This window comes from Bufo gargarizans, chromosome 1 (genome assembly GCF_014858855.1).
Source record: "Bufo gargarizans isolate SCDJY-AF-19 chromosome 1, ASM1485885v1, whole genome shotgun sequence".
In the NCBI taxonomy this organism is placed as follows: Eukaryota; Metazoa; Chordata; class Amphibia; order Anura; family Bufonidae; genus Bufo; species Bufo gargarizans.
In genome coordinates, this window is record NC_058080.1 from 211226663 (window position 1) to 211251563 (window position 24901).

At 45.2% G+C, this 24901-nt stretch overlaps 1 protein-coding gene across 1 annotated transcript in view; it reads right to left on the bottom strand.

The window, feature by feature from the left end:
• PAPSS1 (3'-phosphoadenosine 5'-phosphosulfate synthase 1) overlaps positions 1–18623 on the bottom strand; it is a 128776-nt gene extending 110153 nt beyond the window's left edge. The window contains exon 1 of the mRNA XM_044301101.1: positions 18449–18623. Coding sequence (XP_044157036.1) covers positions 18449–18508 — 60 coding nt within the window. The 5' untranslated portion in view covers positions 18509–18623. The remainder of the gene's footprint in view (positions 1–18448) is intronic.
• Between the last annotated feature and the right edge of the window lie 6278 nt (positions 18624–24901).

Consider the following 24901-nt stretch of genomic DNA (forward strand, 5'->3'; position numbering starts at 1 on the left):
GCACGTCTACTGCGACAGCTGATGCTGAGCCAGGACCTTCAACATCAAGAACATCCACACTGGAGAATCTCCTTGAGTCTGGTGGCAGCAGTGAAGAGGACACAGAGGCACAACACATGGAGGAGGATATTAACACAGTCATCAGAAATGAAGTACAGTCCTATTTTGCTGAGAAGCCTCTCCACAATGATGGCAACCCTTTGAGCTGGTGGAAGTCTAACGAAGACAGGTATCCTACATTGGTTAAACTTGCAAAATCATACTAGTGTATCCCAAGTACATCCACACCATCGGAACGCCTCTTCTCAGCAACGGGCAACATAGCGTGTGAGAAGAGAGCTAGCCTCAGCCCTGACCATGTGGATATGTTGTCTTTTTGACATTGTAATGCAAAATTATTATAATTATGTAACTCCTAAAATTGTTTTAATATGGCCTTTATACATATTTTTTCAAGTAAAATGACAATCCCATTATTTTGAGTTTTTGTTGTTTTTCCGATTAATCAGCAACTAATCGATTTTTCAAATAATCGTTAGCTGCAGCCCTAACTTATGCAGTATATATAGCAGGTGAGGCATCAGAATCATTTTAATTAAGTTGCTCCAGCCAATAACTGATAATAACTGTCAATAAATTTGTTAAGTAAAGGGTCTATACTAACGTTAATATAATCCATGGGCGTTGGTGTAATCACAACTCTCAAATACTTTGCTTTGGGCCCTTTGTAACTGTATTTGCGACTGGTTTATCTGGGGTGGAAGAGAATCAAGAGAAAAACGGATATGTCCCAGTTAACCGTTTCCCCAAATTCAATAATATAGGGCTGCAGCTAACGATTATTTGAATAATCGATTAGTTGGCGATTAATTTCTACGATTAATCGAGAAAAACGACTAAATTACAAAACAAAGCAGTTTATATGATTTTACTTGAAAAATTATGTTCAACGGCCATATTAAAACAAATTGTGGGTGGCGCTGTTATGGAGAGGGGGGGGGGGATCTTTGGGTGGCGCTGTTATGGAGAGGGGGATATGTGCACTGTTATGGGCATAACAGTGCACAGATCCCTTTCCCCATAACAGTGCACAGATCCCTTTCCCCATAACAGTGCACAGATCCCTTTCCCCATAACAGTGCACAGATCCCTTTCCCCATAACAGTGCACAGATCCCTTTCCCCATAACAGTGCACAGATCCCTTTCCCCATAACAGTGCACAGATCCCTTTCCCCATAACAGTGCACAGATCCCTTTCCCCATAACAGTGCACAGATCCCTTTCCCCATAACAGTGCACAGATCCCTTTCCCCATAACAGTGCACAGATCCCTTTCCCCCTCCCCATAGAAGTGCCATAGACCGATCCCCCTACCCATAACATCCCCGGCCCTGCTGCTCACAGCAGACTAATCACTCACTGTATCTTTATTTTACCTTACAATCGTGACGCTCCAGTAACAACAGGCAGAGCGGAGGGCGGCGTAACGTCACTTACTCACGTGACACACCTGCTCCGCCCACTTTATGAATGAAGGAGGCAGAGCAGGTGCGTCACATGAGTAAGTGACGTTACGCCGCCCTCCGCTCTGCCTGTTAGTTGTTACTGGAGCGTCACGATTGTAAGGTAAAATAAAGATGCAGTAACTTAAGTAAACCGCCCGCCCGGCGCCCGCCCGCATAGCAACGAATCGGCGATTATTCGATAACTGGATTCGTCGACAACGGGATTCTGTTCAAACCCAAAACAAAACAGACTGTAAGATCGAGTCACGTGCAGCAACTCTGACAGATAGTCTTAGAACACCCACAGGGTGGGTGACATCTAGCTAGTCCTCCAACTATAGCAGACAGGGTCTAAATCTTAACTAATATTTACGGTTTTCCTTCTTTACTGTTCATCCCCATTTAAACATGTGCTCTGTAGACAATGCTACTAAGTGTGTGTCCTGTGCAATGTATGCGTGCCTTGAAGAGCCATTCGAGGATGAATACATTTCCACTAGATGTAATCACGTTGAATATATGGAAGCCCAGATCTTGGATCTAAATAAGCAGCTTGAAATACTTAGCGGCACTGCAAAACCGGAGAGAGGCTTAGACCTCACTGTGCAGGCACTGACTGGGGTCAGTGACATGAAGGTGGGTGGAGGGTAAGATCAGGACTATCAGGTCAGCAGTTGGGTTAATGTAGGAAGAAGGGGTAGAGGGAAAGTGCCAGGGAGGCTGGAGCTGAGCTGAGCTGGACCGCCCTAGTAAATATGCTCGTTTGGCTGATCTTGGGGGTGAAAGCCCAGGGCCAGCAACACTGCAGCAGGGCGTTTCTTCTAGCAAGCAGGAGGATGACTGCTGCAGGAAGGATGGGAAAGGGAGTGCAGCGAAGGTCAGATAGATGCTGGTGGTAAGGGACTATTATTATGAGGACAGACAGGGTCCTCTGTCACTGAGAACGTAAATGCTGAACAGTGTGTTGTCTGCCGGGTGCTCGGGTTCGGCATATTGCGGATCGGATTGACAGATTGCTGGGTGATGCTGGGGAAGACCCGGCGGTCATGGTACACATTGGCACCAATGACAAAGTCATGGGGAGATGGAAGGTCCTTAAAAATGATTTTAGGGAACAAGTCCAGGATCTCCATGGTAGTGTTTTCAAAAACACTACCAGTAACACGAGCATCACCAGAGAGACAACGAGAGCTTAGGGAGCTGGAGCAGGAAGAAAGGGTTTGGGTTCATGGGCTGACTTCTCGGTCGGTTACAGGCTCTACAGTAGGGATGGGCTGCACCTTAATGGGTTAGATGCAACTGCTCTGGGGGAAAAAAATGGTTAGATGGCTGGAGTAGCTTTTAACCACCTCACGACCGCCCATTGACTATAAACGTCCTATGTGCGGTTGTTTATATCTGAATGGACATTCGGGAACGTCCATTCAGAGATCGCAGCTGCACGCTAATCGTGCAGCTGCCGAGCGGGGGCCCGCTGTCAAATGACAGCATGGCACCCCAGGGAGAAGGCAGGGACCGTTCCTGGATGTCCCTGCCTTCTAGATCGCTGTATACACAGCGCTCAACAAGTAGTAATTTAAAATGAATTTTCTCAAATGCCAGAAGTCTAGCTAGCAAAATGGGGTGGGGGAGCTGGTTGCTATGGTACTAGAAGAACACAGATATAGTTGGTGTGGCTGAGACATGGTTGGATTCTTCACATGACTGGGCTGTAAATATTAAGGGTTTTACACTATTTAGGAAAGATAGGGTCAATAGAAAAGGAGGTGGTGTGTGCATGTATGTAAGGAGTGATCTGAAGACAAGTGTGAAAGAGGCAATTGTGGGTGAGTATGATGAGGATGTGGAAACCTTATGGGTGGAAGTTCAAAGGGATATAAAACACTGAAAAATAATAATAATACTTGGTATAATCTATAGACCCCCTAACATCACAGAGGAGATAGAAACGCAACTGTATAACCAAATAGAGCGAGCTGCACAGACTGGTACACTGGTCATAATGGGAGCTTTTAACTTCCCAGACATTGACAGGGGACATGATTCTGCCTCAACCGCAAAGGGAAGAAGTTGCCTCAACTTTCTGCAGGACCACTTTATGGGCCAGTTTGTAGAAGCTCGCAATGCCCTGTTGGATCTGGTAATTTCTAATGATCCAGAGCTTGTTGGAAATGTTAGGGTTTGAAAAACACTAGGTAATAGTGACCACAATATAATTATATTCCCCCTAAACTATAAGAAGCAAAATCTGTCAGGCAGAGCAAAGACACTGAATTTAAAAAAGCTAATTTCCTTGGGTTGAGGGGAGCATTTCAGAGCATAGACTGGGGGCAGCTATGGTCACATAATACTGAGGATAAATGGGAGAGCTTTAAATTCACATTGAGTAATTGCAATAAAAAAAATGTATTCCTTTCGGTAACAAATATAAACGGCTAAAAAAACACAATAACCCCATAGAAAATAAGAGAATAAAATATATATGTAGTTTATTAAGACATAATACAATTAATATAACACAAAGGCACAAGGTAAAGAAGAGCGGGACGCCCCGTCTAACGGGACCGTAAGCAAACACACTCACATATACCGGACTAACAGGGAAAAGGAGTCATAGACACTGGGTATAAAACCGCATAAAAATGGGAGAGCTGTAAGTTCGCCCAAAGTAACATATAAACATGTGTGTGTTGCATACATGTGGAAGATCAATACAGTCACACATAGCAGACTTGCCCACCGCTGGTAACATGAATAGCCATCATGGAAATAGAGACAACCAAACTCCTGACTAAGCCTTTCTCGGCGAAACGCGCGTCGAGGTGCAGTTCTTGCTATACACTTTGGGTTCCAGCATACCATGGGTAACTTATGTTTTGTTTCATGCATGGTTAGTTTGTTATTTTAGTGGCACTGCTTGCACCTAGCATTCTTGCTTCGCCCTCAGTATGTGATGTAGTTTGGTTGTCTGTATTTCCATGATGGCTATTCATGTTACCAGCGGTGGGCAAGTCTGCTATGTGTGACCGTATCGATCTTCCACATGTATGCAACACACATATGTTTATATGTTACTTTGGGCAAACTTACAGCTCTCCCATTTTTATGCGGTTTTATACCCAGTGTCTATGACTCCTTTTCCCTGTTAGTCCGGTATATGCAAGGGTGTTTGCTTACGGTCCCGTTACACGGGGCGTCCCGCTCTCCTTTACCTTGTGCCTTCGTGTTATATTAATTGTATTATGTCTTAATAAACTACATATATATTTTATATGTGTGTTCTCTCATTTTCTATGGGGTTATTGGTTTTTCTGTTGGTTGTATTATTTTTAAAGATTTTCTAGGTACTGGTACAATGCCAAGTGATTGGCGCAAGGCAAATGTGGTGCCCATATTTAAAAAAGGATCTAGGTCCTCCACAGGTAATTATAGAGCAGTTAGTTTAACTTCTGTTGTGGGAAAAATGTTTGAAGGACTCTTAAGGGACTATATACAGGAGTATGTGACTATAAATAATATTATAAGTGATAACCAGCATGGGTTTACCAAGGACAGAAGTTGTCAGACTAACCAGATTTGTTTTTATGAGGTGAGTAGAAGCCTGGACAGAGGGGCGGCTGTGGATGTAGTGTTTCTGGATTTTGCAAAGGCTTTTGATAATGTCCCTCATAGATGTTTAATATGTAAAGTAAGGTCTATAGGCTTGGAAAGTATACTTTGTAATGGGATTGAAAACTGGCTGAAGGACTGTGTCCAGAGAGTTGTGGTCAATGATTCCTATTCAGAATGGTCCAGGTTATAAGTGGTGTACCCCGAGGTTCAGTGCTGGGCCCTCTATTATTTAATTTATTTATTAACGATATCGAGGACAGGACTAATAGCACCATTTGTATGTTTGCAGATGGCACTAAGCTTTGTAGAACCGTACAGTCTATGGAAGATGTCCATAAAATACAAGCTGACTTGAACACTCTGAGTGATTGGGCATCAACTTGGCAAATGTGGATAAATGTAAAGTTATGCATCTTGGTAGTAATAATATCTGTGCTTCATATGTCCTAGGGGATGTAACACTGGGGGAGTCCCTTATAGAGAAGGATTTGGGTGTCCTTGTGAATGGTGGATTAAATAACAGCATACAATGTCAATCAGCTGCTCCTAAGGCCACCAGGATATTGTCACGAATTAAATGAGGCATAGACTCGCGGGGCAGGGTCATATTACCACTTTACAAAGCACTGGTGCAGCCTCATGGAATATGCAGTTCTGTTCTGGGCACTAGTACATAGAAAGGACGCACTGCAGCTGGAAAAGTACAGAGGAGAGCGACTAAATACATAGTCAATTTAGGGGTGTACAGTTCATTATAATACCTATAAAACTCATTAAGGTAATAGAGTAATCCAATCCCCCTACCTGATCCTAATAGCTGCAATCCTAGACGGACCTTCCTCCGAGCGTACCGCTCGAGCTAATTTCTGGAGAGTCCTTTATGTGGAATTGTGCCCGTGCCACCGCCGGAATACAGGATGAATCCCCAGCAATGCCATGGCTGATCTGATTGAGCAAAAAGGTTTTCTTTTGAAAATTGCTGTACCTGGGATTGAATTTTTTTTATTTTCTGCGGTGGAAGGAAAGACATCTGTTTTGCTGAATCCAGAAGGATACCTAGGAAAATAATACCAGTTGATATCCAACCTATTAATTGACTGCGTCCTCAAACGGCAGCACTGTACGCTTAGCCACCTTAGGCTACTTTCACACTTTCGTTCAGAGCGGATCCGCTCATATAATGCAGACGATGGGATCCGTTCAGAACGGATCCGTCTGCATTATATTGTAGAAAAAATTCTAAGTGTGAAAGTAGCTGCAGACGGATCCGTCCAGACTTTACATTGAAAGTCAATGGGGGACGGATCAGTTTGAAAATTGAGCCATATAGTGTCAAATTCAAACGAATCCGCCCCCATTGACTTACATTGTAAGTCTGGACGGATCAGTTTGCCTCCGCACGGCCAGGCGGACACCCGAACGCTGCAAGCAGCGTTCAGGTGTCCGCCTGCTGAGCGGAGCGGAGGCCAAACGCTGCCAGACTGAGGCATTCTGAGCGGATCCGCATCCACTCAGAATGCATTAGGGCTGGACGGATGCATTCGGGGACGCTTGTGAGAGCCGTTAAAACGGAACTCACAAGCGGAGCCCCGAACGCTAATGTGAAAGTAGCCTTAGCCACAGGAGCATAAACTTTGGGTATAGTATCCCAGTTAACACAATCTTTCTCACTAAAAGGATATCTTCTCTTTAACCACCTCAGTCCCCCTAGCTTAAACCCCCTTAATGACCAGGCCACTTTTTACACTTCTGCACTGCACTACTTTCACCGTTTATTGCTCGGTCATACAACTTACCACCCAAATGAATTTTACCTCCTTTTCTTCTCACTAATAGAGTTTTCATTTGGTGGCATTTTATTGCTGCTGACATTTTTACTTTCTTCGTTGATCATTGATCACCCCCCTGTGAGGCTCCATTGAGACATCCGTATGTGTTTTGCGGATCCGATCCATGGATCCGTGGATCCGCAAAACACATACGGACCTCTGAATGGAGCCTTACAGGGGGGTGATCAGGGAGTCTATATGGGGTGATCATCCCCCTGTAAGGCTCCATTCAGACGTCCGCATGTGTTTTGCGGATCCGCAAAACACGGACACCGCGGATCCGCAAAACACATACGGACATCTGAATGGAGCCTTCCAGGGAGGGTAATCAATGACAGGGGGGTGATCAGGGAGTCTATATGGGGTGATCAGAGGGTTAATAAGGGGTTAATAAGTGACGGGGGGGGGGGTGCAGTGTAGTGGTGTTTGGTGCTACTTTACAGAGCTGCCTGTGTCCTCTGGTGGTCAATCCAAGCAAAAAGGACCACCAGAGGACCAGGTAGCAGGTATATTAGACGCCGTTATCAAAACAGCGTCTAATATACCTTTTAGGGGTTAAAAAAAAAAATATCGTATCTACAGCCTGCCAGCGAACGATCGCTGCTGGCAGGCTGTAGATCAGCTAGTTTATCTGCACTTCCTGCGCACGCCTGTGTGCGCGCGTTTACAGGAAATCTCGCGTCTTGCGAGATGACGCCCCGGCGCATCCAGGAGGAATAACAGGGCCGCCGCAAAGACGCAATCCTGCGTGCGGCGGTCCTGAGCTGGTTAAAGAGGACCTTCCATGGGTCCAGACTTTATAAACTAAGTATCAAGATCTGTGGGGCATACACCTGGGATCTATTAGAACTTACTATTTTGTCTGGGCGCTGCTCCACTGCCCTGTTTCTCAAAGGGCGTCTCCTTCTCCCTGTAGCACGGTCCAATCGCAGCGGAGAGCGTCACAGCCAGAGAGACAAAAAAATAAATAAAACTCACCTGTCTGGCTGTGACGCTCTCCGCTACGATTGGACAGTGCTACAGCCAGGGAGGAGACACCCATTGAGAAACAGGCCAGTTTCCTCCTCCCTGTACCGATGTGAAAATTAGCACACAGGGCGGGAGAATTTAACGGGGCCACAGCATGCAAATGGAGCTGCGCCCCAAAGAAAATGAAAATGAGGCTGGATCAGGATCAATGCCTTTCAATGGGCATTAATTCCAGATCCGGCCTTGCGGCAAGTCTTCAGGATTTTTGGCCGGAGCAAAAAGCGCAGCATGCTGCAGTATTTTCTCCGTCCAAAAAACGTTCCGTTCCGGAACTGAAGACATCCTGATGCATCCTGAACGGATTTCACTCCATTCAGAATGCATTAGGATAATCCTGATCAGGATTCTTCCGGAATAGAGCCCAGACGACGGAACTCAATGCCGGAAGACAATAACGCAGGTGTGAAAGAGCCCTTAATCATATTTTGAAAATTTTCTGGTACGGGAAATACGCTTTTTCATCTCTCCCCTAAACCTCAGTATCTCCATCTGGATAGCGGTTTGAAAAAGTCAGAGCTCACAGAAGCTCTGGTGAGCATCACAACCTCCTCACAGGTTACCAAGCAAAGCGCCATCCATTGGGGTAGCAGCTGTACTCAGGTCCATTCACTTAAAGGGGCCATCTCATGATTAATGTAGGAAATGAAAACCAGATATCCTACAGGACATGACAATTTGTTTCTAACAAAACTATGGTTCTAGTTTTGTTAGAAACAAATTGTCATGTCCTGTAGGATATCTGGTTTTCATTTCCTACATTAATCATGAGATGGCCCCTTTAAGTGAATGGACCTGAGTACAGCTGCTACCCCAATGGATGGCGCTTTGCTTGGTAACCTGTGAGGAGGTTGTGATGCTCACCAGAGCTTCTGTGAGCTCTGACTTTTTCAAACCGCTATCCAGATGGAGATACTGAGGCCCTGTACCTCACATGGATCCAGAGATCTCCACATTCACTGCGCCGTTATGGGGAGGGGGGGATCTGTGCACGGCGCCGTTATGGGGAGGGGGGGGGGGATCTGTGCACGGCACTGTTATGGGGAGGGGGATCTGGGGATGATCATTCTATGGGGGGGGGGGGGAAATCTATGGATGACACTATATAGCATCTTATGCTATATGTGCCGTGCACAGATCCCCCTCCCCATAACAGTGCCGTGCACAGATCCCCCTCCCCATGACAGTGCCATCCACAATTTGTTTTAATATGGCCTTTGAACATAATTTTTCCAGTAAAATCATATAAACCCCTTTTCTTTTTTTTTTTACATGTTTGTGTTTTTTCCTGATTAATTGATGAAATTATCATTCAAATAATCGTTAGCTGCAGCCCTACTTTTCTATTATTACTTACTATTGTTATTAGATGGGAGTTATCAGAAATGTCATAGTTATATCAGATTTTCTTTCCCTCAAAATGGCATTACAAATTGTAACAATATGGATCCTTGGGGGGGAAAAAAAAAAAAAAAAAACTTGGAACCACAAACACCAACGTGAACACATGCCAATGATGCCAAGATTATTTTCAACGTAGCCAGCACAAGATTAGGGTCAGGAACTTAATAAAAATCAACAGCAGCCGACCCATACATTATGCATGACACGTGAATAGAAACTTACATGGAGCAAAGTACAGTATGCCAACGACAAACAGAACCAGAAGGAATGTGGTCACTGCCCCTCTACCTTATAATGCTCAAGGTCAGCTCCCTGATAACTAAAGTTACAGCAACCTTGGGTGGGTCGCCATCTGTCCCGCAATATAACACACACCAGGTAAACAAATAGTAGTACTATGGGGAGTAGTGACATTTTATTCCATTCTTTACTAACAGACTTTGAGACTTGAAACAGGTACAGTTATAGCAAAACACCATTAAACGGCTTTTTCAGAAGTACAATATTGATGAGCTATCCTCAGGATAGCTCATCAATATCAGATTGGTGGAGGTCCGACTCCCGGCAACCCCCCTTCCGATCAGCTGTTTGAAAGAGATGCAGCACTTAGATGAGCAATGTGGCCTCCTCATAGCATACCAAGCATAGTGTCATGCATTGTATAGTGGCTGTGCTTGGTATTGCTGTCCAGGTGCATACACTTGAATGACCAATGATCATGATCAAATACTGAGGACCTATCCTGACGACAGGTCACCAATATTTTACTCAAGGAAAACCCCCTTTAAACACATAATGCAGAGAAGCACCCAAACACATGCGGAAGCTGCAGCTATTGAAGTTTAGTAGGTCATATAACACGACTGACCTGATATAACATCCCTCTGCCCAGTATAAGTCAGTTTACAGGCTTATAACTCTTTCAGGACCCTGCCATTTTTCATCTTAAGGACCCTGCCATTTTTTTGCAAATCTGACCAGTGTCACTTTATGTGGTAATAACTTTAAAACGCTTTTACTTATCCAAGCCATTCTGAGATTGTTTTCTCGTCACATATTGTACTTCATGACAGTGGTAAATTTGAGTCAAAATATTTCATTTATTTATTTTAAAAAAATATATAATTTTTAAAATGTCATTTTCTCTGCTTTTAAAACAGACAGTGATACCTCCTAAAATAGTTATTACTTTACATTTCTCATATGTCTACTTCATGTGTGGATTATTTGATTATTTTTGGGTTGTTAGAAGGCTTAGGCTACTTTCCCATCTGCGGTTTCAATTCCGCTATTGAGATCCGTCACAGGATTTCAATAGCAGAAGAAAACGCATCAGTTTTGTCCCCATTCATTGTCAAAGGGGACAAAACTGAACTGAACGAAACGGAATGCATTCCGTTCTGTTTGGTTGCGTCCCCATCGCAGACAGAAAAACGCTGCTTGCAGCGTTTATCTGTCTGCGATGTGGTGCGGAGCAAGACGGATGGGTCCTGACACACAAGTCAATGGAGACTAATTAGTCTTCTCTGACAATAGAAAACTGACCCGCTCCCCATTGACTTTCAATGGTGTTCAAGATGGATCAGTCATGGCTATAGAAGCATAATACAACCAGATCCGTTCATGATGGATGCATGCGGTTGTATTATTGTAACTGAAGCGTTTTTGCAGATCTATGATGGATCCGCAAAAAAACGCTAATGTGAAAGTAGCCTTTAGAAGTTTAGAAGCAAATCTTAAAACTTTTAAAGAAAATTTCCAAAATCCAATTTTTAAGGACCAGTTCAGGTCTGAAGTCACTTTGTGAGGCTTACATTATAGAAACCACCCAAAAATGACCCCATTTTAGAAACTACACCCCTCAAGGTTTTCAAAACTTATTTTAGAAACCTTGTTAAACCTTTAGGTGTCCCACAAGAATTAATGGAAAATGTAGATGAAATTTCACAATTTCAGTTTTTTGGCAGATTTTCCAAACAGCCAAACAAAACTCTATATTTATTACCCTGATTCTGTAGTTTACAGAAACACCCCATATGTGGTCGTAAACTGCTTTACGAGCACACGGCAGGGAGCAGAAGAAAAGGAATGCCATACGGTTTTTGGAGGGCAGATTTCACTGGGATAATTTTAAGTTGCCATGTCACATTTGAAGACCCCCTGATGCACCCCTAGAGTAGAAACCCATTTTGGAAACTACGAGATAAGGTGGCAGTTTTGTTGGTACTATTTTAGGGTACATATGATTTTTGGTTGCTCTATATTACACTTTTTGTGAGGTAAGGTAACTAAAAATAGCTGTTTGGGCACCCTTTTTATTTTTTGTTTTTTTACAATCTTAGATCATGTGATATTTTTATACAGCAGGCTGTTACAGACACGGCAATACCTAATACGTATACTTTTTTTTTTAAATGTATTTATTTAAGTTTTACACAATAACATCATTTTTTTAAACAAAAAAAAAATAAAAAATTGTTTTAGAGTCTCCATATTCTGAGAGCCAAAGTTTTTTTATTTTTTTCCCCCGATTGTTTTATGTAGGGGCTCTTTTTTTTTTTGCAGGATGAGGTGACTGTTTGATTGGTACTATTTTGGGGGGCATACGCCGCCTTTTTGATTGCTTGGTGTTGCACTTTTTGTGATGTAAGGTGACAAACAAATGGTTATTTTAGTACAGTTTTTATTTTATTTTTTCCTACAGCGTACAGGTGAGGGGGTGGATCATGTGATATTTTTATAGAGCCAGTCATTACAGACACAGCAATACCCAATATTAGGGATCGACCGATATTGATTTTTTAGGGCAGATACCGATAATTTGTGAACTTTCAGGCCGATAGCCGATAATTTATACCGATATTCTGGGAATTTTCATTTTTGAAAAAAAAATAAAAAATTCCCACAAATCTGCTGAAAATTAATGTTTATTGTTAATGTGTATTTTTTTTTTAAAATCTTTCTTTTTCATTTATATTTTGGTGTTTTTATTATTTTTTTAGTAACTTTTTTTTTTTTAACTAACTTTTAGCCCCCTTAGGGACTAGAACCCTTGTCCTATTCACCCTGATAGAGATCTATCAGGGTGCAGGGTGAATAGGAGCTCACACTGTCCCTGCTGCTGTGTGCTCTGTGCACACAGCAGCATGGAGCTTATCATGGCAGCCAGGGCTTCAGTAGCGTCCTGGCTGCCATGGTAACCGATCGGAGCCCCAGCATTACACTGCTGGGGCTCTGATCGGAGGAGCAAGGGAGAGGGGATCCTGTGGAGGGGCGCACTGCGACTGGGGTGGGGGGCCCTATGCGCCACCACTGCTTAATACTGGGGGGGAGGGGGGGCGCACTGCGCCACCAATGCTTAATACTGGGGGGGAGGGGGCTTGGGGGGCGCACTGCACCACCAATGTCTGATACTGGGGGGCTTGGGGGGGCGCACTGCGCCACCAATGAAGCTCAATTTCATATACAGGAGGCGGGAGCTGGCTGCAGGATCACATAGCCGGCTCCCGACCTCTATGAGCAGTAGCTGCGATCCGCGGCACCTGAGGAGTTAACTACCGCAGATCGCAGCTACAGCTCATAGAGGTCGGGAGCCGGCTATGTGATCCTGCAGCTCCCGCCTCCTGTATATGAATGAATGATAGATTAAGCTTCATTGGTGGAGCAGTGGCCATAGCTCCTCCCCTCCTCCTGTCCCCTGTCCTCTCATTGGCGGCAGCGGCAGCAGCAGCACAGGGGGAGGAGACACTGGGGAACACGGAGAGCGCTGTCAGCAGCGCGATCTGTGTTCCCCATACACTATCGGAATATCGGCAAAATAGATGCCGATACCGATAGTGTTCAAAATCCTGAATATCGGCCGATAATATCGGTAAATCAGATAATCGGTCGATCCCTACCCAATATGTCTACTTTTCAATTTTTTTTATTATTTTATGTGTTTTATTTTGTGAAAGGGGCTTTTTTTTTTTTACTTCAACTTCTGGGGTTTGATCCAGGGGCGTAACAACCGGGCCCGGCGGGGGGAGAGGGCCTGCTGCACTCACATGTAATGGGAGCGCTCTGACGGGGCCCGGCAGTGCAGTGACAATGCAAGGCCCCGTCAAAGAGAGCGCACTTCAAACAAGTATATTATGCGCTCGGGTTATTTCCCCCCATAAAGCTGCAGACTGGAGGCAAAAGGGGGGGGCCACAATTACTGTGAGGGGGCACATTTCTGGGCATATCTACTGTGAGGGGGCACATATCTGGCCATATCTAATGTGAGGGGGCACATATCTGGCCATATCTAATGTGAGGGGGCACCAGCATACCATTCATACAAGGTGCACTGCAGAACATATAACATGGTGGCACCCTTCCACCAGACAGATTTATTAAAGGAATTCTGGTAGGACCCCCACCAAATCACAAGAACGGAGGTCCCATACCCCCTGCAGACCCCCTGAAATAAAAGAAGCAGCTGGTCACACATGCTTCATTCATCTCTGTGGGAATTCCCGGAGAAATGAATAGAGCGGCAATGCGCATGTGTGACCAGCCGCTCCGTTACGATTTGGACCGCATAGCCGCAGTGGAAAGGGACAGGGGAGGGGAGTAAACGGGCGGGCAGAGGCGCACGGAGGGCGGAGTTATCAGCCATTTAGGAGGTGCCTGCCTGGGGCTCCGAGGATTGAGAGACCGCCCTGGGCACTTGAGAGGGCTCAGAACATAATCTTATAACTTCATTTTCGGCAAAAAGAAAAGTCCGTTTTCTACCACAAAGGTACCGTTTTTATGTTCTGGCTGGATCACATAACCCTATTTTAACGGTCTAACATGCTAAAATGTGGTGACAGACTCCCTTTAAGAGGGCTGCAGGGGGTATGAGACCACCGCCTTCACTATTGGTACGGGTCCCAGTGGTAGGACCCCCACCGATCCTGTGGATAAGGGATAACTTCTAACAACCAGAATACCCCTTTAAATAATTGTGAGGAATAAACTGTACCACCTATCTTAGGCACTGGACAATATAAATTCCTTCACAGATATTGGTGGAAATGGGGCTTGTGTAAGGCTTTATGCACACAACAGTATCTATTTTGCAGTCCGCAAACCACGGACCCGCAAATTATGAAACAGACAGGGCCCCATTGTCAAATTGTTTATTCGTGTCCGCAAAGCGGAGATCAATAGGGGTCGATCTATTTTTTTGCAGGATGGACATGAAGACGTCACAGTGTGCTGTCCACATTTTTGTGGCCCTGTAGAAATAAATGGAGTCAACATCCAATCTGCAAAAAATGCGAATCGGATGAGGTAAAAAAAAAAAAAAAAAAAAAAAAAATAGACGGTCGTGTGCCTGAGACCTAAGATCGTGAATGGATCCTGTCAAAAAATAAAAAATTGGCGTACTTTCACACTAGCGTTTGTTTTCCGGTATTGAGTTCCGTCACCGGCGCTCAACTCAATACCGGGAAAAAAAAAAAAAAAACGATCTGTTTTATCCTAATGCATTCTGAATGGAGAGCAATCCGTTCAGGATGCATCATTTCAGTCCCTCTTACGTTTTTTGGCTGGAGAAAATACCGCGGCATGCTGTTTTCTCTCCGGCCAAAAATACTGATCACTTGCCGGAATGCCGGATCCGGCATTAATTTACATTGAAGTGATCTGGCATTAAGTGTTCCGGCAAAACAGATCCGGCTTTCCGTCTGACAAATGCCATCCGTTCGCGTCCGGATTGCCAGATGCGGCAGGCAGTTCCAGCGTTAGAACGGCCTGCCGGAATCCTCTGCCGCAAGTGTGAAAGTACCCTTACAAGCCATGGAACTACCACATCCTGTGCCAGTGCTCACACCCATTATGTTATAGCACACTGAACTTGTGAAACCAGTCACAGAATGGGCCTGTGGTTTTATATTGATGGCCTATCCCTAGGTTATCAGAATGGTGGGGATCCGTCACCCTGCACCCCCAGCAATCAGCCATCTTTCAGTAGCTGTTGCTCCCAGTCACTTCAATTGGAGCAGTGCTGCAGTATCCAGCATCACCTAATGTGTATTGAGGTCTCCCAACACTTCCCCGAGTGATTGAAATCCAAGGGCCCAATCAGGGGAGGTATGTCGCCATCAGGAGTCTGGCAGCGCTCTCCTCTCCACATTCAGAACCTAATGCATGCCTGGCTGAGGGGAGGATGTTTGGAAGAGATAGCCACCAGGTATCTAATGAGGATGGCCAGTCTTAGGGAGAAAACCCTGTGTCCATGAGCTAGATCCCACAATGCTGAGATAAGAGCGCTCTCACAGGGTGTCAGAAGCTGTCTACACCTCAGAGAACCTCCTGTGTGACAACAAAGATCTGTGGAGGATCAGAAGAGCTATGAAAACAGCCCGGTCTATCTAGACAACTAACACGTAGGTACTAAAATTCCAGTAGTGCGACATCCTCCTGAGCATGGAGGTGCAAAGCATCCAAAATTCTAGTCTACAACACTATCATTTTGGGTCCATTCAGAAGACCATAAGGACTCCATTCCCTTATTGACTTGAATGGGTCTGCAAAATCCAGCAACAGATAGGACATGTCCTATCTGTTGTGGTACAAAGGCACGGATCGGAAGCACTTGGAAGTGCTTCCGAGGGCTTTCGGGCCCGTGCCTCCACACCACAAAAAATAGGATATGTCTTATCTGTTGCCGTATCTCATATATTGCAGACCCATTCAAGTCAATTGGAGCGCACACGGCTGGTGCCAGTATATTGCAGGCCGCAATCCGTTCCGTTTTTTTTGAGAACCGTATGTGGAGCCATTCATTTCAATGGGTCTGTAAAAAAAAAACGGAAGTTACTCTGCGTGCATTCCGTTTCCGTAATGTCGGCATGGCCGTTCCGCAAAGAAAAAATAGAACATGTCCTATTATTGTCCGCATTACGGACAAGTATAGGACTGTTCTATTAGGGACCAGCTGTTCCATTCCGCAAAATACGGAATGCACACGGACGTCAACCGTATTTTGTGCGGATCTGTGTTTTGCGTTCTTCAATCACGTGGCCTAGGTGCAGCTCTGTCACATACAATGTATGGCGCTGTGCTAGGGGAGCTGTGAGGAGACAACCAATCCAAATCTCGGACAATCCCTTTAACAGAGTGCACGTTAACTGAAATCTTTCAGGAACACATTTCTGTAAAAAAGGGGTGCGGTTCTCAAACTCAATAGTCACAGGTAAACACGTTTTTTGAGGATTTTTTTTTTTTTTTTTGCTGTTTCTCTTTTTCATTTTGGGAGTATTTGAAAATAAAATTCTAAATCTTGTCCTTATGTAGCAGCCAGTGTATTACTGTAGTGTGGCGGCAGCAGGGAGCGCACGGCGTCATAGCAACCCATGATGCCGTGCGCTCCTGCACTCAGCAGGAATCCAGGCCGCGGTTCCACGGCCATATTCGGTAATTCATTGTTAGTTTACTGCTGCTGCAAGGGAAATATGTTATCTGTTGGTAAAATAGTAGAGTGTAGAATTGGGATAACAGTACAACAGCTCCTAGATATAGATGCCCACAGAAGAGTATTGTACTTATCAATGTAAAGTGTGATGCTATACCTGAGTCACTCATCTTCCCTCTCTCACCAAAACGAATGGTCTGAGTTAAGGTTACATGCACGCGATCGCTGTGTGTTTTGGCAGAACGGCACGGACAGCCATTGATATAACTGCGTATTCTTGTCAGTAAAACTGACAAGAATAGGACAGGTTATATTTTTTTTTAAGTGAATGGGTCCACAGCCAAGCCGGCTCGAATGCGGACCAAAACAACGGTCGTATTTACTGATACAGACTGCCATGAGCATGTGACGCTCATACAAATATCCTCAAGGGGATATTACCCTGTGCACAGGACATGCTCATTGCCACCACACACGGGGCGTTTTATACCAGTCTCCTTCCTACAGGCAGAATACAGAACGCCATAAGCAGCAGCCTGTATACCGCAGGCCAGTGGTAGACAACTGTGTGCCTCATAACAGTTCAGTTACTGATACCATCTAATAGCATGAATTTACACGAGAGAGAGCGAGAGAGACAGACAGAGAGAGAGACACAGAGAGAGAGACAGAGAGACAGACAGAGAGAGAGACACAGAGAGAGAGACAGAGAGAGAGACAGAGACAGAGAGAGAGACAGATCTATAGAAGCGCGGGGCATCATCATGATTAATAAATTAATAACGCTGTGGGCCTCTGCTTGACAGAATCACACTGACAGCTTTTTGTCAGTATGATTCCGGTACAGAAAGGTCAGGCAGAGACACACAGCGTTATCAATCATGATAATGCCCTGAGCTTCTGTAGTCCAGAGCGCACAATCCCTCTCTCTCTCACACGGAGCGCAATTCCTGCAAGGGACACACTCCTGTGAAAGAGCCCTAAAGGGGTCACAGATCAATCCAAAAACGACTGAAATGATCAGAGGTGCAGGCAGCAGATTGTGCGGTCTAAATATCACTCTGCTAGGGAGGAGCAGTCCTCGTACTGTGGAGGTGATCACTGCTTGTAAATGCAGAGCTTCACCTCCACTGAGCGAGCAGCCAACCGCCAGAAAGCAACACTTGTGGAGATGCGACAGCCGCAAAAAATGCACAACAATTTTTATAATGATAGTCTATGGCGTGGCACTGCGACTGCTACACGGCAGTCGCAAAAAAATCCATTTAAAATGGATTTTTCTGCGACACCATAGACTATGATTATACAAATTGTCGCGCGACATTTGTCGTCGTGTAGCCCTAGCCTTACTCCATTGGCGACGCACAACTCACCTCAGACTTTTCACAGCAAAACCAGTTTTACAAGTCGCACATATGTTTGTAGCCGTACTCTAAGTGTAGATATTACAGAATGTAACAATATCTATGGCATGGTGCCAGTGGTGGCTGTATGTGGGCACCTTCACGTGTAGACACTCAATTGGCATGCCCAGAATGCAGGGGGAGGTGCCCTCATGGGTAACCCTGGCAGTGGCCGCAGGGGACAAGTAGCCACACTCCCAGAGTCCTCTGCGGCCAGACCACAGTGGGCGCCGCACACTCACCCAGCTTTGCAGCTTGCTGATCAGCTTCACCTTCTTGCTCCTGTTCTCGGTTATGTCCATGGTGCTCGGGCGTCGGGCGCTCTGCCAGGGAACAGCAGCGAGATGCAGGCACTTGGAGTGAGATGCCGGAGGGAGTGTCCGCCTCTATTCCGCCCCCTCAGTCGTGCCGGAGATCAGCTGCTGTCCGCGCTGACGCGCATGCGCCGCGGCTCGGAAATGAGGCTGCTCTGAGATCACAGGCCTCCGGGGGAGGGAGTCATCCGTAGTCCCTGCTGTATGTAGACGGCTGCTGGGTACACGGTCTGTAGTGGGGCCTTGCGGCGCATGGAGTTTACACACTGCTGTAGTGTACACCTTCCTTTAGTGTCTCCTGTGCTGCTGATGTAGATCTCTGCTTGCTGTCAGTGAGATGAGGCTCTGGTCGCACTGCAGTATGAGAATGTTACATACTTGTAGTGGAATAAAGTTTAAAAGGACTATGAGATCAGTTGGGGTCCTATCGTTGGAAACCTTACTGATCAGCAGACTGGGGGCCCTCGAAGTGAACAGAGCATGCACACTTCTCTACCCCAGAGACTGGCAAGTACAGAACTCCCCCAGAATGAGTGGAGCAGTACTCACACCCAGTGGCGTAGGGGGGCCGTTGCCCCAGGTGCCAAATTTCAGGGGGCAGCAGGCAGTAAAATGAGGGCGATAGAAGCCTATGGCTCCCATCTCCTCTGTTCTGCCTCATAAGCTTCAGACCAGGCTTGAAGCCTATTAAGGCAGTAGCACGGCGCAAGAGATCGCGATTACATCACTGTGACAGCCTGCACCAGGTCTCGCGAGATGACGTGGCGCAGAAAGGCACAGTGATGTGTTCCTGACCGCCTGCGCCAGGACGCTCGAGCAAAGGCTACAAGAAGCGATGAAGAGAGGTGAGTATTTATTTTTTTATGTAAGTACTAGCGGCCATACTGGGGGCACTATGGAGGTGGAGGAAAGAATTGGGCCATTACATATTATACAGGTGAAACTCGAAATATTAGAATATCGTGCAAAGTTCATTTATATCAGTAATGCAACTTAAAGAGGACCTTTCACTGATTATGACACTGTGAACTAAGTATACAGACATGGAGAGCGGCGCTCCCGCTATGCCCACCGGTATCTCCGGTTATAAGTAGGCGGAGATTTCAGTCACTCAGTTATGGTAGGCGGAGTCTGCCCGTGTTCTGCTCTAGCGCTGGCCAATCGCAGCGCAGAGCTCACAGCCTGGGAGGTTATTTTCTCCCAGGCTGTGAGTTCTGCGCTGCGATTGGCCAGCGCTACAGAAGAACAAGGGCAGACTCTGCCTACTATAACTTAGTGACTGAAGATACCGGAGGGCATAGCGGGAGAATGGAGCTGCGCCCAGGGATAATAGTAAGTGCAGTGAGATCCCTGGGCGCCGCTCTCCATGTCTGTATACTTAGGCTACTTTCACACTTGCGTTCAGAGCGGATCCAACTGGTGTCTGCACAGACGGATCCGCTCCTATAATGCAGACGATGGGATCCGTTCAGAACGGATCCGTCTGCATTATAGTGTGAAAGTTGCTCAGACGGATCCGTCCAGACTTTACATTGAAAGTCAATGGGGGACGGATCCGTTTGAAATTGAGCCATATAGTGTCAACTTCAAACGGACGGATTGTAAGTCTGGACGGATCCGTTTGCCTCCACACGGCCAGGCTTGCTGAGCGCAGCGGAGGCCAAACGGTGCCAGACTGATGCATTCTGAGCGGATCCGCATCCACTCAGAATGCATTAGGGCTGGACGGAAGCGTTCGGGGACGCTTGTGAGAGCCTTCAAACGGAACTCACAAGCAGAGCCCCGAACGCTAGTGTGAAAGTAGCCTCAGTTCACAATGTCAGGATCGGTGAAAGGTCCTCTTTAAAGGGTGAAACTAACATATGAGATAGACTCATTACATGCAAAGCGAGATATTTCAAGCCTTTATTTGTTATAATTTGGAGGATTATGGCTTACAGCTTATGGAACCCCAAAGTCACAATTTTGAGGTACCCTTTGCTCAGGGGATATGGATTAATTAGCTGACTAGAGTGTGACACTTTGAGCCTAGAATATTGAACCTTTTCACAAAATTCTAATTCTAAGTTGCAGTACTGAAATAAATTAACTTTTGCACGATATTCAAATTTTTCGAGTTTCACCAGTATATTATACAAAGGTGCCATTATATATTATAATTATGGCCCCTCTGTATAATATATAATGCCCTCTCTGTATTATTAGTATATATAATGGTCCCCTCTGTATTATTAGTATATATAATGGCCCCTTCTGTTACTGCTGGGGGCACTATTGGAGGCCTTATTTCTACTAGGGGCCCTATGCGCGGCAGCAGACTTTCCCACTGCGCCGAATACTGAATGGGACGGCGCATGGGGCGAGGTGTTCATGGCAGACGGGGCCAGCAGGAGAACCAACCCTGGCCTGGTTCTGTCAATCAAGACAGAAGGGCTTGGAAATGAGCCTCTAGGAGCAGGTGCAACGCCCCCCCCCTGCTCCTGGAGGCTCATTTGCATATAATAAAAGTAAAAATTACACGAAAATGGGGGCATACTTAAATAAAAGACATGCAGAGTTAAATTCAGGTGACATTTTCACATCTATAATGTCCGCCTGTTTAATATCGAAAATTGGGGTGACAGAAACCCTTTAAGTTATTTTCACCTTATGGTAAACAGTTTTGAAGAGAAAAAAGCAATTAGTGAATTTTTGGGACGTTTTCTTTCCCCTTCTAAAAAAAATACTAAAATTATATTTACTCAAAAATGATGCCATTGAAAAATACGACTTGTTCTGCAAATAAAAAAGCACACAAAAAGTTATGGGTCTTGGAATGGGAAAAAAAATAATAGGCAGCTTCTTAGCCACTTGGCACCGTAAACAATTTTAATTTTTTCTGCATTTCCTCCCAGTCTTCCAAGACCCATATCTTTTTTACTTTTCCATTTACATAGTCACACTAGCGTTCAGGGCACCACTCCCACCCCCGGTTGTGCCAAACCCTACAGAGATTGAGAAGGGGCGCCGTTTTATGAACAGCACCACTCCCACCCCCGGTTGTACCAAACCCTACAGAGATTGAGAAGGAGCACCGTTATATGAACAGCACCACTCCCACCCCCGGTTGTACCAAACCCTACAGGAGATTGAGAAGGGGCACCGTTATATAAACAGCACCACTCCCACCCCCGGTTGTACCAAACACTACAGAGATTGAGAAGGAGCACCGTTATATGAACAGCACCACTCCCACCCCCGGTTGTGCCAAACCCTACAGAGAGTGGGATGGAGCACCGTTATATGAACAGAACCACTCCAACCCCCGGTTGTACCAAACCCTACAGAGATTGAGAAGGGGCACCGTTTTATGAACAGCACCACTCCCACCCCCGGTTGTGCCAAACCCTACACAGAGTGGGATGGAGCACCGTTATATGAACAGAACCACTCCCACCCCCGGTTGTACCAAACCCTACAGAGATTGAGAAGGAGCACCGTTATATGAACAGCACCACTCCCATCCCCGGTTGTACCAAACCCTACAGAGATTGAGAAGGGGCACCGTTATATAAACAGCACCACTCCCACCCCCGGTTGTGCCAAACCCTACAGAGATTGAGAAGGGGCACCGTTATATGAACAGCACCACTCCCACCCCCGGTTGTACCAAACCATACAGAGATTGGGAAGGAGCACCGTGATATGAACAGCACCACTCCCACCCCTGGTTGTGCCAAACCCTACAGAAAGTGGGATGGAGCACCGTTATATGAACAGAACACTCCCACCCCCGGTTGTACCAAACCCTACAGAGATTGAGAAGGGGCACCGTTATATGAACAGCACCACTCCCACCCCCGGTTGTACCAAACCCTACAGAGATTGAGAAGGGGCACCGTTATATGAACAGCACCACTCCCACCCCCGGTTGTACCAAACCCTACAGAGATTGAGAAGGGGCACCGTTATATGAACAGCACCACTCCCACCCCCGGTTGTACCAAACACTACAGAGATTGGGAAGGAGCACCACTCCCACCCCCGGTTGTGCCAAACCCTACACAGAGTGGGATGGAGCACCGTTATATGAACAGCACCACTTCCACCCCCTCATGGCACTAAACCTTAAAGGGGGCAGGAAGAAAGCAGTTATATGAACAGCACCACGTCTACCCCCTCATGGCACTAAACCCTGGAAGGTTAGGACATTTTTTTTAAATAATTTATCTCCTTTCTTATCTCTATGTAAAGCTATTTTTTTTATTCAATGGACACAACGCTGTGTCTTCTACAACTAGGTCTATGAAGAGGCAATTTAAGAAGGGTTTATATAACTTTCCACAGATAAGAAGAGAATTGAGTATTACTGTAACTTGCCTGTTCTGATATCAGACTCCTATGAGAGTAGGTGTTAACGAAGGATATTCAACCATCACTTTATCACTGGAGCTTTAAATCTGTGCCGCGTATATGTCATAGTTATTTTGTGCGGTCTTAGACTACGAAGGAGAGGAGAAGCCCAATGCTCATTTGAGAAAAGATGTAAAAAGGTGCTGAATAAGTAGCATTATTCTCTGCTCATAGTGCCAGCTAGCTGCTGTAAAGGGCCATTTACTGTACATGAGAAGATTATCAGGATGATGTACTTGATATCAAGTATTCATACTGAACAATTGTCAGAATAAATATCATGAATGATTGTTTATTCTGTTTCAAAGAACATTTTGCTGAACATTGGTTGAGAATTTTTTCCTACAAAAGGTTTTGGTTAAAAGGGACAAAATACAACAGATCTCTGTACTTGAATGCCAATATGAATGGGAAAGAATAGTTACTTAGAAATGGACCTTTACTGCTCTGGACTCACTAGATTTTACTCTATGACAAGAATTATATTCATTGCTGAACTTCATAAATGTTTTTAAGCTTGTCGAAATATAAAATAAATCGGGAATATGCTGGTATAACTATATGAATGGCAGGGAATTGCTTTTGTAAAGAAACAATAAATGACAAAAAGAAGGCATTTAAACAGGAGGGTAACAAAGAAGCATTGAAAAATTATAAGGAAGAAAATTGAATATGCAAAAGCAGCCAAACTAGAGACAGAGAGATTAATTGGCAAAGAGAGTAAAACTAACCCTAAAATGTTCTTCAATTACAGTGAGGAACAGAAGTATTTGAACACCCTGCGATTTTGCAAGTTCTCCCACTTAGAAATCATGGAGGGGTCTGAAATTCACATTGTAGGTGCATTCCCACTCTGAGAGACAACATTTAAAAAGCAATTCAGGAAATCACATTGTATGATTTTTAAAGAATGTATTTGTCTTGCACAGCTGAGCATAAGTATTTGAACACCTGAGAAAATCAGCGTTAATATTTGGTACAGAAGCTTTTTTTGCAATTACAGAGGTCAAACGTTTCCAGTAGTTCTTGACCAGGTTTGCACACACTGCAACAGGGATTTTGGCCCACTCCTCCACACAGATCTCCTCTAGATCTGTCAGGTCTCGGGTCTGTCGCTGAGCAACACAGAGTTTCAGCTTTCTCCAAAGATGTTCTATTGGATTTAGGCCTGGAGACTGGCTAGGCCACTTCTTATGGAGCCACTCCTTGGTTATCCTGGCTGTGTGCTTCAGGCCATTGTCATGTTTGAAGATGCAGCCACAACCCATCTTCAATGCTGTGAGAGAAGGAGATTATTGTAAGATTTTGAGCAACAAATGGCCCCATTCATACTCTCCTTAACCACTTTAACCCCGCTAGCTGAAACCCCCTTAATGACCAGGCCACTTTTTACACTTCTGCACTACACTACTTTCACCGTTTATTGCTCGGTCATGCAACTTACCACCCAAATGAATTTTACCTCCTTTTCTTCTCACTAATAGAGCTTTCATTTGGTGGTATTTTATTGCTGCTGACATTTTTACTTTTTTTGTTAATAATCAAAATTTTACGATTTTTTTGAAATTTGAGGAAGGATCGTGTTCTCCCAGACTTACTGTAGAGAACAAAACTATTATACAGAGCCAATTGAATCAAATATACAGACACCTTCTTATACCAGCGTCTGGTTCTGCGGGAAACTAAATACGGAGACAACATCTGGTCATTGAAGTCCACCCCTCCCATGTGAAATTTATAGTCGTGGACTGAGAGGGGCTTTTCAATGACACGGGTTGCTCACTCAATTTGTATTGTCGTGTCTGCGTGAATGGAGGAGAGCATGTAAACGTCACGCTTGTCTCTCCATTTCACCGCGAGCAGTTCTTCGTTACACAAGGCAGCCCTCTGCCCCCTTGCAAGACGGGTGCTAACGAGCCGTCGGGGCCACAGGCGCCAATCTGTTCTAGAAACAAATGCCTAAAGAGGGCCACACTTGTGTAGAAATTG